At 26.2% G+C, this 16,471-nt stretch overlaps 1 protein-coding gene across 1 annotated transcript in view; it reads left to right on the forward strand.

Annotated features, from left to right (window-relative positions):
- Positions 1-1,699: 1,699 nt before the first annotated feature.
- LOC100160499 (F-box only protein 32) overlaps positions 1,700-16,471 on the forward strand; it is an 18,628-nt gene continuing 3,856 nt past the window's right edge. The window contains exons 1-3 of the mRNA XM_008189356.3: positions 1,700-2,031; positions 2,510-2,563; positions 12,640-12,731. Coding sequence (XP_008187578.1) covers positions 1,901-2,031; positions 2,510-2,563; positions 12,640-12,731 — 277 coding nt within the window. The 5' untranslated portion in view covers positions 1,700-1,900. The remainder of the gene's footprint in view (positions 2,032-2,509; positions 2,564-12,639; positions 12,732-16,471) is intronic.

Here is a 16,471-nt window from a genome sequence, read left to right on the forward strand (position 1 = left end):
TTTTGGACCCCCCCCCAGAGCAAATTTGAATGTACGCCACTGAAGTATTCGAAATAATGCTTCGATTTTCAACTTCGGTATCTTGTTCTAGATAAATATAGAGATATCCAAAAAAAAATTTCTAAAAACTGTTTGAGAGCTAAACTGAATTTTCTAAGTAGATTCGTGAAATAATTTGTGTATGCATACGCAAAAATGGAAAAAAATCGAACATCAAAATTGTATAACCTCGGAACTCTGACCGACAAATTCTGATTATACCATTGTGCGTTGAATTATAGGTATCTATTAAAAATTCACAAAAATCGAGTTAAACTGCATTATTTAAATATATTTGTACAATATTGAATTTGCAATAGTGATTAGGTAGTGTTTATTACGTAATATTATCTTAGTTTCAGCTGCCATAGGAGATTTGAGATTTGAGATTTTATTTGTTGTTTCTAAAATACACTACCTATATTAGTGCCAATAAAGAAAAAGTTCATAAATTTGGTTCGCTAGTTAAAAAAAAGACATGGGGGGATATGACACCCAAATCGTAGGTACCTAAATAAGACGGTAAATACTATACCGTTATATAATTTATATACCTACCTATCATGCTAGAAGGTATGCTGCATTATTTTGTAATTTTTATGACGTATATTATTGTCAATAATAATCTGTGTATATAATATATACACAATAAACATAATATAGACATATATAGTATTATACCTATACTATATTATTTAGTTACTTTGTCTCACCATAGAATATATTAATTATATTAATTATAATATTTTATATAATATGGCTGTATTGTATAACTTTTAAAAATATTTTTAATTGCCCATTTATTTGTTTACGTAGATAATTATTATAAATTATAATGATGTAATAGACTGACAGAACTGCAGTTGATTCAAATGTTGCTTAAATATTATAATTCGATTGCCACATTTTTAATAAAATAACTGTAATAATGTTTATTACTTTTATTTTTAAATGTTATATTTGGTAATTGGTAAACAACAAATGTTTTGAGTTTTTCCATCATATAACTGTAAATAGTATCTATCTACTGTTATATAGGTATTGTACAGATCAAAAATCAACAGAAAAGTAGTGTTTCACTTTACTGTCCTGTGTTCAATAATCACTAATCAGTAATACTGCAGGATCATATAAATCATAATTAGTAATTACTAATTAGCGAAATAATCAATGTAGCGCACTCACGTCTCTCACTGATGAAAGATGGCTTTCTCATTGATTATTTAACACCACTACACCAGTGTTATTTAATACATTATATTATTATGTAGAATATTAATATTTAATGTGGTATTTTAAATTAATATATTATAACATAATTAATCATAATATTTTATTAACTTATGTGGAAAGCATGGTTTAAGATAATATACAATTTACGTATAATATGTAGCCATGTATATAGGTACTAGTATGGTACTATAATCAATGGTACTAGGTACCTATATTTTTTTAAATCAAGATTGGGAAGTAATAAAAAAAAATAAAAATCTACTCCGCGTTTATGTATTGTGTAGTTATCAGAACATCTTACGAACCACTGGTATTCATGTTGTTTATACTTTTGTTATTAAGTACATTGCGCATGTGCAAAATAACGTTTTGTTATTATTTTGATACTGCGCCGTTGTCAGTTCTCTCGACCGAGCTTCTTGTCACTCTTTTCTTTTTTCAGTCTTTGTTCTTATTCCGTGCGGTGTTGGTGTATGCACCTGCGGTTCATTCTCAGTTGTTTTTCCTTTTAAACGACTAAATAATTTTATTCCTAAATCCTATTTACAAATATAATAGTATTACATAATTCTTTAAACACTCGCCTGAATAAATATTATACATTTGTCCATAACACAGTATTATTATAATGCCATTTATATCGAAGGATTGGCGATCTCCAGGGGAAGTATGGGTGAAAACAGAAGAAGGATGGGAAAAAAAGAAAATCCTGGAATGCTGCAATTTTTTACTAGGACAACAAGATAATTTATTGACCAGGTAAAAATGGTAGTATATTTACAAAAGCTTAAATGCATTGGTAGGTATAGGTACAAATGATTGTACAAGTAGCTATAGTTAAATTTCTACAAACAATTGTGCGGTAATAATATCGGCTTTAAAATCATTAAATAATAGTTTATATTAGGACGGTAGGTAGCTAATAGCTATACCTTCTTTTTTTCGTTTTGGAACCGACGACGCCGCTAAACTAATTTTTGCATTACTTTCGTGATTTTGTACGAATTAAAATTCACAGAATTTTCCTATACAGCTTTAAAGCTCTATTGTGTACACTTTATTGTATACACTATTGTGTACACCACTTGGATACATTGTTTGAATCAAACTGCTACTTAATAAGTTTTTTTTAAATTATGAATATATACAATTGTTTATCTACCTGTTATTAATTAGTTGTATATATTCGTTTTTTAATTCGACATACAGTGTTTACTATATGCATACTATTTTTCAGATATTCTGTTTCCGACCATTCTGATGAAGAGAAGGCTGATGATATAGATAACTGGTAAGAAAATTGATTTTACCTACCTTGTACCTACAGTAAAAATATACATTCTATATCCTGAATATTTAATAAAAAGGTATCTATTATTATCTTTACGAATTACGAATTGTGTCCTCCACACCCCCTTCAGATTATTATTCAAATGTATGCTGCTTATCTCAAAATGATTACTTAAATTATTTAAATAAAAATAACAATAATATTATTATTAAATACAGTCATTTTTATGTAATAGTAGGTAAATATAATGAAAAATACTGTTTTTTTTACAATCTGTATTTTAAACAATATGTTTAATACTTATTAATATTATACATTATAATAATATTCGATAAATTAATTTTAATATTTAAAAAAAAATCGATCTTCTAAATTATAGCTGACTTTAATCTGTTTTTATCCTATGCTCAAAAGTCTAAAAGGATCGATCACTGGTTGCCTATAACAAAATTCATATTAAGATAATTTTCGTAATTTATGCTAGAACTTTTTCTTAGGAAGGCCAGAAAGTAGATATATATTACGACAACTAGATATACCCCTGTCCCCTTATAATTACGCTGCGTTGTGATGTATAATACATATAAACAAATTGATTTATTGATCGTATACTTCAGGAACGCAATTTTGGGAAGGCATTGTGTGCAATTTTTATCCATAGTTGACCTAGGTGTTAATATTGATATGCCAAAGTGCTTTTAAACATTAGATTAGCTTATTAAAAATTATAAGGGATTAAATATTAAATTGTTGTTGTACAAATTATAAATTGCGTATTATGTATCAGACATCAGTACCTATATAATATATTATATTTACTGACTTTATAACCCAAATTTCCACCTAGTCTGACCAATTTTTTTTCATTCTGATGACAATAGGTATTCATATTTTACGGATATTAGATATAGTTTGCATGTATTCCAGTTTCATTTTTATATTATAATATATAGGTATAAACGGGTATAAATATGTATATACAATATAGTTAAGTTTAATTGATACATTTTTTTAATACAATTTTGGAATTTTTATTTAACAATAATATAGGTACCTTAAGGGGGTGAGCCTCATAGAATGTTTGCATCCACTTAAAATAAACTGAAGTCCTGGTATACCTATATAGCAACTATGGTTGTGCATTTAGGTCTTACGCCGTGCACTGTTTTATAATTTTATTCAACAAAAAATAAAGATAAATGCGAATTTTGACACACCCCAGTTTTTGAAAAACATTACTTTTTAGTGTACCTATACCTACTTCGCAAAAACGTAATATCGTAGTTATTTTAAATTTTCCCAACATATTACTAACATATTACTTACCATTTTCTATATAAATGGTATACTTTTAAAAATATTTTGAGAAATTTATAGACATTTTAAATTACATTTTTTGGTTTCTAAATATACGTTCAGAACACCTTATACCTATCCCCATGACCCCGTTGTGTCCGTGCATCCGTCTGTTCATTCGTTATTTATTAGTACAATACCTAAATAATACCTAAATAATTCTCCAATTACACCTTTTGTGTTATATATTACTATTATCATATAAACTTATTGTGCTTAGTTGTACAGATTGTTTATCAAAAAAAAAACAAAAAAAAACGAGATACATTTTTTTTTATACGTTTCCTGTTTTATTGTTCAAATGTTGACAACATTCGTTAAGATCCCCAAAATGTGCAAATCGATTTGTAGTTAAAAATCTATGAAATGTTGTATTTTTTATCTAAGGCTAGAAAATGTATTACAAGGTTTTCATAAGTTTATTTTTCATATGGAAATCAAAAAATATAAAAAAAATATACAAGCACAATTTTTTTTTACAGACATTTGAAGTTCAAGTTTGGACGACATATGGGATATTATCGAGGATATTATGTAAACTAAGAGCATAATAGTTATTTTATTTTGAATCTTAATTCAAATATATTATTCTTGGGAACCAGATTATTAACACATAAACGTATATTATTATATTTTATACACACAATGACACAATGGCGTAATGCAATGTTTTCGGCAAAAATTAATTCAACCTAGGGTACCGTATTATTAATAGTAAAGAAAAAATATACTAATATAATACAGTGGCGCAACCAGGATTTATTCAAGGGGGAGGGGGTCCAAAAAAATGTATTAAACTACTGTTTTTCTGTCCTTTTCCTGAGTATATACATACATTACATTTCTTAATAAACACAATTTGCTGAGTTTAAGAATAATAAAAAAAAAGGTGGGTAAGTGGATGTCGCTCTGCTGTACAGTAGGTTACAAGTGGGTCACTGTAATGGATTAAATTTGAATTCAATGATATAATATCATTGTATTAGAAAAACGATTCTGAGCAAAAACGGTCAGTCAGCCTATGTTATTACTAAATATATCTGATGATATTATTGTGAATAAAGTAATTTATATATAACCTATTTACGTAGAACCTTGTTTTAAATTTTTAATCCTTAGCTATGAAAGTTGAACATTTTATACATTTTTAACTAAAAATAATTATTAAATTTTAAATTTGATATATTTTGTCAAAATTCGAACTTTGAACGCTTATAAAAAAAAATTGTGCCTATGTATTTTCAATGTTTTTCAACTGTTATTGTAACAATATATCAGGAGCCTTGCATTACATTTTCACGCTTTTTTACCCAACAAATACATTTTTATTGATATTTATAGAAAAAAAAACTAAAAAATTTAAAACTGACAATGTCCGTAAACAGCTAAAAAAAGAGTCAAAATATTTTCAAAATGATATGGTGTATAGAAAATGAAAATATGAACATTCAGTGAAATTTCCATGTATTTACAGTTATTCGTTTTTGAATTACAATGAAATAACAAAATCCACTACGTGAGAAATGGAGTGAATATCCAATCTTGTAAAAATATGAAATTCAAACGCTCATAAAAATTTAATTTGATTTGATTGAAGACATTTTTTTTTTTTTTGATAAAGATAGACAAACTTATGAATGATCTTGTATTATATTTTCATTTTACAGTTTTGTATTAGGTAATAGATCACGATCTTTTAAAAATTGTATACAAGTTTCGTCATTAAAAATAATTTTTCTATATAATTCACCCAAAGTACTCATTTTATAAAACCATAAATTTAAATTTAATGAAAAACACACAACTACAACGTTTGATCTCGGCGATCTACGAACCCATACTTAATTCTAAAATAGAAAATAAATTTATAAAATTCCTTAAGAAATTATAATATAATATCGATACCGTCAATACGGATTACGGTAGATAACGTAGATACGGTAGATAGCATACGACACGTGTGCCCATTTTCAAATCTTAGAGTTAAAAAGAAAAAATTTTATGAATTTCTATCTCAAGATAATTTGCAAATTTTCGTCACTTTTACGTATTTTGTCAATATTTGAACTTTAAATGCTCATAAAAAAATTGTGACTATGGATTTAAATTTTTTTTATCTGCCTTTGAAACAATATCTAGGAGCATTCTATTAAATGTTCAAGCCTTTTTAACCAACAATTAAAATTGTATTGATATTTATATAAAAAAAAAATAAAAAAATTGGAAACTGAAAATGTCCGTTAAGAGCTCAAAATAAGTCAAAATATTTAGAAAATGTTATGGTGTATAGAAAATACTAATATAAACATTCAGTCAAAATTTTATGTGTCCGCGGTCATTTGTTTTAAGAGTTGCACCAAAAACCAAAATCAATTTTCTCGAAAACAGATTTTGCGTAAGAATTCCTGTTTTTCCTTAATTTTTTATTTGTTTTTCACGGCGCTTTTGAAAACTACTGGACAATTTTTACTTTTGACACCCCAAAGTACCAACTACCAACTAGATTCACTTTCCTATCAGAAAAGATACTGTTGAAGAAAATCTAAGCATTTTTACTGTCCTAATAGGTGATGACTGACACAAAAAAAAAAAAATAAAAAAAAAACACACATCAATAGGTACATTTATTGTTTCACTCAGAATCTAAAACACACAATTATATTATTTACATTTTTAAATTTATATATACAATGTATGTCAATTAATTATTATCGGATTCGACGTGTTATCAACAAAGTACCTAATGTCCAAATCTAATCTAATAACTAATAAGTAATAATCAATCTAATCAATAAATTTCGATGAACATTTCACGGAACCTTTTAAAAATAAAAATAAAACTATGATATAAGCCAAGGGGGGGGTCCGGACCCGGGGTCCACCCCCCTGGGTTCGCCACTGATATAATAATACCATCCGTCTTCTCTCAGAATCGTTAGTCGTGTGCAATGTTATAGGTATATCCACGATGTAGAGAAGATCTTCTCTACATCGTGGGTACATCATTGAATTCAAATTTAACGTAGATAGGAGACATTCCAATTTACTGTGCTTTATCAATGATGTGTTCACCTACTGTCACCTACTATAAAGCAGAGCGTTCTCCTACTTTTCTCTTTTTTATTTATCGTTTATTTAAAATAACTTAAATAGATTTTATTCAAAACGGGTTCGTCTTTAATTTAAAATTTTAATAGTTAATGGTTATTATTTTGAAAACTACTAGTTTATTCTAAATGTTTACTTCTTCCAAGTATAGTGTCAATTCTTGGCAATTTCCTTTTTTTATTTTTATTTTACTTATTTATTATACTCTGACAATGATGGTGAATATGTTTGATGAATCACCATGTATCTGTCGTAGGCATATAGTCAAATGTAGCTATAGTTTTAACTTATTTCGATAGTTATTGGTATACTATGTATTCTTAAATTTTTTTATGTGCAATATATAATTAATAAATATGAATTTGAGAATTCAATATGGATAAAATTAATACATTTAATTCAAATATTTTAAGGGTAGATAGGTATTGTGGGTAGGTAACATAATGCTGTAGGTACCTATAATGTTAGTGTACCTAACTTTATGTTACTATTAAGGGGCATCACCGTTTTCGGCCAAAATGTACCCTTCCCTTTTCGGCCAAAACTTATCGTTCCCTTTTCGGCCAAAACATATTGTTCCTTTTACAATTATAACAACTGAACTTAACAATTTTTATATTTAATTAAATATGATTGTATCCATAAATGTGATTTTTTGACAAATATTCGTACATACAATAAGTTACAACTGAGTGAAAAAAATAATAAAATAAAACAATTGGCAATAAAATGGTTTAAAATATTATTAGCTTAGTCAAATTAATTAAGAATTAATTAATTTGTAATCGGAAATCTTAATATTTTGACATATTCATGAATTCATATTTTACTATCATAATTATTATTATATAATATCTTCTTATTACCTATATGTATTATATGACTATATTAAATTTTATTCGATTACAATGTAAGAGATAACATTGATTATAAATACTAATATAATATAATCAATTGTAACAATATGTTTTAACAGTTTATTGCCAATCGTTTTATTTTTTCAGTTTTTTCACAGTTGGAAATAGTAATGTTTAAAAAAAAATCACATTTTTGGATACAATCATATTTAATTAAATATAAAAATTGTTAAGTTCAGTTGTTATAATTGTAAATTTTAAAGAAAACTGTAGATGGAGGCCGAAAAGGGAACTGTAAGTTTTGGCCGAAAAGTGATGAGTACATTTTGGCCGAAAAGGAGGCTCCTACTAAGTACTAACTGTAGTGAGTCGTGAGTGTCTATACTTTTATATGGGATTATAGTAATCTACTGTGTTTAAATGTTGGATAAGTATGAAACTATACACTATAAAGTACTTAACTGACTATCTAAGTGGTCGATTCCCTTTTTGACCAAAATCGTACCCTTCCCTTTGCGGCCGATTCACTTTTGGACCAAAACGAAAAGTTTAATATTATATTAATATTTAATATTATATACTTTAGGTCTTTACGTTATACTTACAGAAAATGATTAAATAAATATTACCCCTAAGTTGTATAAAAAAAATATAAATAAATAATAATATAAAATTGTTGTCAATAATTAAATATTGTGTTGTTATATCATTTTGTCATTAATTAATATAATAGTTATGAGTATAATATAATATTCCCATTATGTTTAATAATTATTGACAACAATTTCATATTACCTATTACCTATAATAATAATAATTATTATTTATTTATATAATTATATATATTTTTTATTCAATTTAGGTACCTATAATAAATAATTAATAATTTTCTATAAGTATAACATAAAGATCTGAAGTATATAGGTCATATTAATTATTATTGAATTTTTTGTTTTGACTGAAAAGGGAAGGGTTTTTGTCCTAAGTTCTTAGTGTTTCTTCATAAGGAAATTTGTGTAAAGTCTTAAAACAATTATCAGTTTCAGGCAAAACGTTGACTGTTTTTGGGTAAACGCCATAAACCAATCTTCTATACTCTGTTCTTAATTTTTTTTTTTATGTTATGATTTATTATTGCTCTCAAAATTCAAATAATAATGGTTTGTGTAATTGTGTATGAAGTGATTGAAGCGAGACGAATCTAGTGCAGTAGTGCGCAACACCCAATCTCTACCAAACAACTTTTTTTGTTAAATGAAATTGAGTGAATTGACCTATTATCAAACTTGAAGTTAAAAACATAATCTGTTTTTATTTGTACTTTAGTTTTTTTTTATGATATTTCAATTTTTCTTCGATATGTAAATGTTTTTAAATTGTAATACTTTACTATAATCTCGCATAAAAATTGAAATGTCGTAAAAAAACCAACACGTAAACACATATAATTTTCTTAACTTTAGGTTTGTTACCCTTTTCACTGTAGTATTATAAATACCAATACAATATTCGTTTTGATGAACGCAATTTTATTACATATTATTATTGTATTGCGCGTGAGTCAGAGAGAGACAAGTCAGCACTGACATCCGTTTAAGACATTTTAATATCAAATAAAGTCATGTCGGGTTGCATAAAGCATAAACAATCACTAAACATTTAATAAATCAGCAGTGAGCTAATGATCCCTTAAATTTGATTTAGCGGTTTGCTAAAAACTAATATATAATGTAGGTACCTACTTAATATTTTTCTAATATAAATCTGTGCTAAGTATTAAAGTATGTTATGTACTCCTATAATATATTATATTTTACACCATTTAGTGATCTCTTATATGCATTCATAAAAAGAATGGAAACATTATAGTGAAAACGAGAATAGAAATAGGTACCTATGTGTAACGAAAAAGATACACGTAACATAACCTTATATACCTGCCGTAGAATTATAAATTTAGTATACACGCAAGTCATTATTACTTATTACACATATACGACGTACAATAATGTTACTATTTCTGTATTTCACATAAGTACTAAAACATATCATAAGAGATTGTTAGTGTTCCAATTATGTAACTGTTGGTTAGTACTTTAGTAGGTAAAATAATAATTGTGTAAATTATTCATGTAATAGTTTTTTTAAATTATAAAATTATATTTTATTTTATTTTAAACTACAATAATAATATGTTTAGATATTATTTTCACAGTATAGAAATCGAAATGTATGAACTAATAATAAAGTACTAATTTATATTTTATATTGTTCTATTAATATATTTAAAATTAGAATTCTTGATAACTTATTTAACAAATCAATGATACCTAATTCTTTTTTTTTATATATTAATATAATTAATCAATTTTAAATATTTATTAACATTCAACAATGCCTATTACCACGATACTCCATTTTTCTTAAAATTATTTTACTAAAATAATTACTCTTAAAATAGTTAATTTGTATTTGAATTTACATTTAATCAATAATAAACTATAGGAAATACACTAATAGCCAATAGGTACTATAGAATACAAACTTATATCAGACATTTAAATTATGTTCAAAGTATCTGCAAATGTGTAACTCACTAACTCAAAGCGTAATACCTAATTTGTATCCAAAAATAACTTTTGTTACTTACAGTCTTTTAGCGGTTACACTTTTGATTTAAAGTATAATTGGCTAGAAGCCATTTGTTGAACTATGGCGTTTTTTAGACGTAATAAAAATATTTGGATGACCTCCAAAACTTAAAAACATGTCCAGTTAGTATGCAAAGATTTGTTTTTGTATAAAATTAAACTATATTGTCAGAAGTTTTTGATTGTTGTTTATGTAATCTGATTTTAAATTTTGAACAAAAGATATAAATGTCCGCATTAACTAATATTTAATTTTAAAATAAAAATATTTATACTATGGTCTATGAATACTATATTAATATATTTGATCTATTATCTTGTGTTAGTACTTACTATGTTACCTAGGTACCTAGTAAATATTATGAATACATTCAATTACTGGGATATATTATAACAGTAATTGCATTATTATGTATAATCAGTAGCGTTGCTGGAGTTTAATTAAGAGGCGGGGGGCTATTTAAATTCTATATAATTGTATTATCTATATAGACTAACCGTTATTAAAACATCCCCAGTAAAAAATGCCAAAGGCCATCCACCCCTCACCACAGCTACGGCACTAGGTATAGTTTGTAAATGTTGTACATCTGTTGTGCCTATATTTATTATTTTACAACAGACATTTTTTTTTAAAATTTATCACTGTCTTAATTTATTAACTATTAGGTACTATTTACTTAATTACTTTTTTTATAATAATTTATAGTTTCAAATCATAGACATATCAATATGTCTAAGTTTCAAATACTTGTAATAAAGTACGGTTTTATATTTATTCTTAGTACCATTGATTAAGTTTACCTAATCAATGCTAGTACTTACGCATTTGTCGTAAATTATAATAGCTTTTGTTCAGTTGTTCACTGTAGGTAAGTTTTAACTTCTAGTAACATGTTGGCTATGTTTTATTATTAGTGTGTTTTGATATCACTATCAATATCATTATAATGTCCAATTAAATATTGTTATAAAAATAAATTGTTTTTAAAATTAAAATAATTTTTCTATATTTAAACAAAATTTCTCGTCTGCAAGTTATAATAATGGGCATTGGAATTACCTTTAATTTTGTATAGAGTATATAATACCATTGTACTATTACTAATATTTATAATCAATGGTAATACTAAGCTTCGAAATTCAAAACTTTAAGTACTCTTCCAGTTATAAAACGTCTTATTTATGTAGCTGAAACAAAACAGCCAAGAGGAGTTTTATTTATACATAATTTTGTGACTGAGCTTTTCTAGTGGTTCCAATTTATCTGAGAATAAATAATTGTTTATGAATTTTATTTTGTAAATAAAATATGCATTTTACACGGTTCGTAAGAGCCATTTAGAAATAATATATTAAATGATACTGTTAGTTAAATACAGTCAACTCGCGATATAACGAATTTCAAGGGACCGAGAAAAAAATTCGTTATATCGAAAGTTCGTTACATCGAAATTATATTATACCGCGATATTTTCAAGGGACCGGTAGTTTTATTCGTTATATCAAGATTTTCGTTATATCGATATTCGTTATATCGCGAGTTGACTGTATTTACAATGAAAATAATTAATAACCTCTTCATAATTTTCATTTATTTTACTTAAATCTATATTGTATTGTACTTCTCACAACATATTCTATACTGTATACTGTTATTTAATGTTTCCACATAATTATTGTAAATTGTAATTGGATTCACCCGGTTAATCATGATAAATAAATTAAATTCTTGGACTAGATAAAAGGATATACTTAACTTTTGAATTATGATTATAGTAGGTTTATAATTAATTATATTATTTAAAGTCATAATTTATGGGTATTTATACCCATGTTTAAGTTATTTAAATACTGCTAGGCTTATTTATTTAATATGGTTAAAATAAATTATAATATTACCTATAATAAATGTAATATTCTACAATGGAATATTCATTATTATATTGGTTCATCATTGTCGTAGTTTATTGCAGTCTATATTCAACCGTTATACAAGGGCACAAGGCTATTTTAATTGATTAATAAAACTTTATTACGTGATAATACGTGCGTTTAAAAATACACATATTTTCGTTGTTATATTTTTTCATATTTTTTTTAGGAATGAAGATGAAAATTCCGAGGAAAAAGAAAACAAAGGCTCTATTAACCATTTCAAACGTCCCAGAACTAAATATTCCAGTGAAAGTCAGTGTAAGTGTATATTATATATTATAAATATAATATGAATATAAAATATAATATACATAAATACATAAAAAATATATCTGATTATAATAATAATATTATGTTGTTACTTGTTGTACGTAATTCTGTATACTTATTGCATTTCATATTTCAGATACAGAATTAAATTAATGATAAATAATAAAAAATATAGATTCAAGCAATTTGACGTTAACCATGTGAGTTTATAAATCACAAACTTGAGTACTCAACTACTAAAGTGACTCATTGGGTGAATGGCCTAATGGTGGTATTCATAGAATATATTTTTGTTTTATTTTTACAAAAACAATTTAAAATAATAAGATTAGGTACCTATACCGCCATAGTCCAATAATATGTTTAGAAAACCTAACTGATTGTGTTAGATATTTATCATTTATGTGTAACTTTTTCAATAATTTCTTTTAGTATGATTAAAGTATAAAAGTATAAAAATATAAATATATAGACGGTACCTTTTATTAGTATCTAGAGCTAGAGGAGGAACCGCGTTAGCATTACACAGACTCCTCTAGCTTCCATCGTTTGTTGAAATTAAACAATGGTGATGATAATAACATCAATGTTATGCCCCGCGACCTGACAGACTCCTCAGTCCTCAGCAACACCTTACGTGTCTATCAGGGGACCGGGCCCGGCTGCACGAGCACTTACAATCAAGTTATGAAAACATAGGAATAAATGTATGTATCACTGTATGTCTGTATCAGTAGACACTAGACAATTAATGTAGGTTGTCCTATTGGGTATTGGCTATTAACATTATCTGTGGTTGTGGTGTTAGGAGGAATACTAGGGCCTAGGGCAGAAGTCTCAAACTCAAATTACCAACAAGCCATATTTATAAGTTATATACATTTTTTTTTAATAATTTTAATACTACATCCAATGTAAACAAAACAAATGAAGCACACATTTATTTCTTCTACCGATTATAATAATTATAATATAACTGTATTTAATATCGAACCGCGAAAAAAATAACCCAAAATGAGATTTTGCAAAATTATAAAAATGTGGTCTTGGGGACAATGGTTAATATTTAATTATTATAATAGTGTACATTTCTATCGGCCGAAATTATCTTTTTACCTGTAAAAAATCTATCGATTGCGCCGCATGTCAACTCCGCTGAACTTTTTTACATATTGATTCCGCCGGGCGTCGACTATCAATCCGCTGAATATTTGAAAATTGTTATTTTAATAATACTAATTCTTATATAATAATAAGAAGGCTAAACAATAATAAAATCAGCAAATCAGGAGCCTTATATTAAATTTTCGCGCTTTTTTACCCATCAAATAATATTTTATTGAAATTTATAGAAAAAAAAAACTAAAAAAATTTAAAACTGACAATGTCCGTAAACTGCTTAAAACAAGTTAAAATATTTTGAAAATTGTATCAAGTATAAGAATTGATAAAATAAACGTTCAGTGAAATTTTCATGTATCTGCAGTTATTCGTTTTTGAATTACAACAAAATAAAAAAATCGCTACATGAAAGATCGAATGAATATCCAATGTTGTAAACATTTGAATTTCAAACGCTCATAAAAATTTAATTTGACTTTCCGGTAAACATTTCTTTTTTTACAAAGGTAGATAATCTTATAAGCAATCCTGTATTACATTTTTAAATCTTAGATTTAAAAAGAAAAATTTTTATGAATTCTTAACTCAAAATAATTTGCTAATTTTCGTGATTTTTCCATATTTTGTCAATTTTTGAACATTAAATGCTTATAAAAAAATACTGTGACTAAGAATTTTTAATATTTTTCAAATGTCAATGTAACAATATAGTACGAGCTTTGTATTAAATTTTCAAGCATTTTTACTCAACAAATAAAGTTTTATTGACATTCATAGAAAAAAAACCTAATAAAATTGGAAACTGAAAATGTCCCTAAACAATTCAAAATAAACCAAAATATTTTGAAAATTTTATCGTGTATAGAATATGCAAATATAAACAACCAGGGGAAATTTCATGTATCTAAGGTCATTTGTTTTAAAGTTACACCAAAAACCTAAGTCGATTTTGCGTAAAAATTCCAGTTTTTCCTTAATTTTTGACCTCCTCAATGCACCAACAATATTCACTTTCTCATCGAACAAGATACTGAAGTTGAAAATCGAAGCTTTATTTCGACTACTTATCGTGTACACAGTACACAGACACAAAAATTAAAAAAAAATTTAAAAAAAACACATCATTGTAAAATCAATACATTCATCGCTTCGCTCAGAATCTAAAATCGATAGATTCACTTATATAAAACTAGCTTCAAACCCCTATTTTCAAAAATTACCACTTTGTATATATTTTTATTGTTGAATTTTTTTTTTACTATACCATAATACGGCAAACGTTTTTGACAATTATTTAAATAAAAAAAATCAATAGATTCTCTTATACAAAACTGGCTATTCAAACCATTATTTTAAAAATTGACCACATATATTTTTATTACATTAATTTTTTTTTACCATACCATACGCTATATACAAACCTATATATTTTAATTTTTTTAAATATTATATTATATAACTCTATTTAAAAATATGACGATCTTACTTCATTTTGTAAAAATAATAATCACTAGATATTTGAGTTATATTATTTTATTATTTTAATAAATATTAGCTGTTATGGACGACAATGTTTGAATTGTTTTTATTTAAATAAAACTTACTTTGTACTATTATATCAAACTAATAGTACCCTAACCTAGTAACTTATACTGTTAATTTTAAAAAAAAAATCTGTATAAATATGATACTTTGGTTATTATTAAACAGTCAGCGGAATCAACATAAACAAAAATCCGGCAGAATTAATATTAAAACGGCGGAATCGATAAAACCCCATTTCTATCATATTATATGATTATTGTTGTTAACTTTTGAGTCAATACCACCTAACCGACTTACCGTACAAATTAAAATTAATCTAAATACTTGTATGTCATTGCGTATAGTAAAATTTATAATATTCGTAAAAATGTAAAATCATTATGTCCTCACAAATAATATTAAATTTGGATTCAATGATAAATTATTGTAGGTATACGATAATAACGATTTAAAGCCGGGACTGTCATAGTTGAAACTACGATTCAGGCCAGTCAGTCCATGGGCCCAGTGGCGCAAATAGGAAAAATGTTTAGGTGGGGCTTAAGCCCCAACATATTTTTTTTTAATTATAATTTATAGGTACATACTTTTAAGAATAGAATACTATTATTTTTTGAGGGAGCTTTGAGTGATTTTGAGGGAAATCATGCTTAAACTTATCAACTTACAATGAATCTAAATTCGAAAAACAAAAGTGTAAAAATATGTTAGATATATTAGGTATATAAGATTTTATGAAGTTGGCATAGATGAAATTGTTATCGAAATGGAATACCGTTCATTATATCTAGTTTACCAACAAGTGTATGACAAAACTGTTGAAACTGGAGTAACTGAACCTGTAAAATTAAATGAAGTATTGAAGTTCATGATATCACGAAACATGGTTTCCTCGTATCCAAATTTATATACTTTGTATAAAATTTTTTATACACTTCCAGTCAGCAGTGCAACTACAGACAGAAGTTTTAGCCGTCTAAAATTTCTCAAAACATGCCTTATCTCAACTTAAACTACTTAAATTACTCCAGTGAATTTTGCTCTGAGTGGTCTTCATCTGC

This window comes from Acyrthosiphon pisum, chromosome A1, assembly GCF_005508785.2.
Source record: "Acyrthosiphon pisum isolate AL4f chromosome A1, pea_aphid_22Mar2018_4r6ur, whole genome shotgun sequence".
NCBI classification, from domain to species: Eukaryota; Metazoa; Arthropoda; class Insecta; order Hemiptera; family Aphididae; genus Acyrthosiphon; species Acyrthosiphon pisum.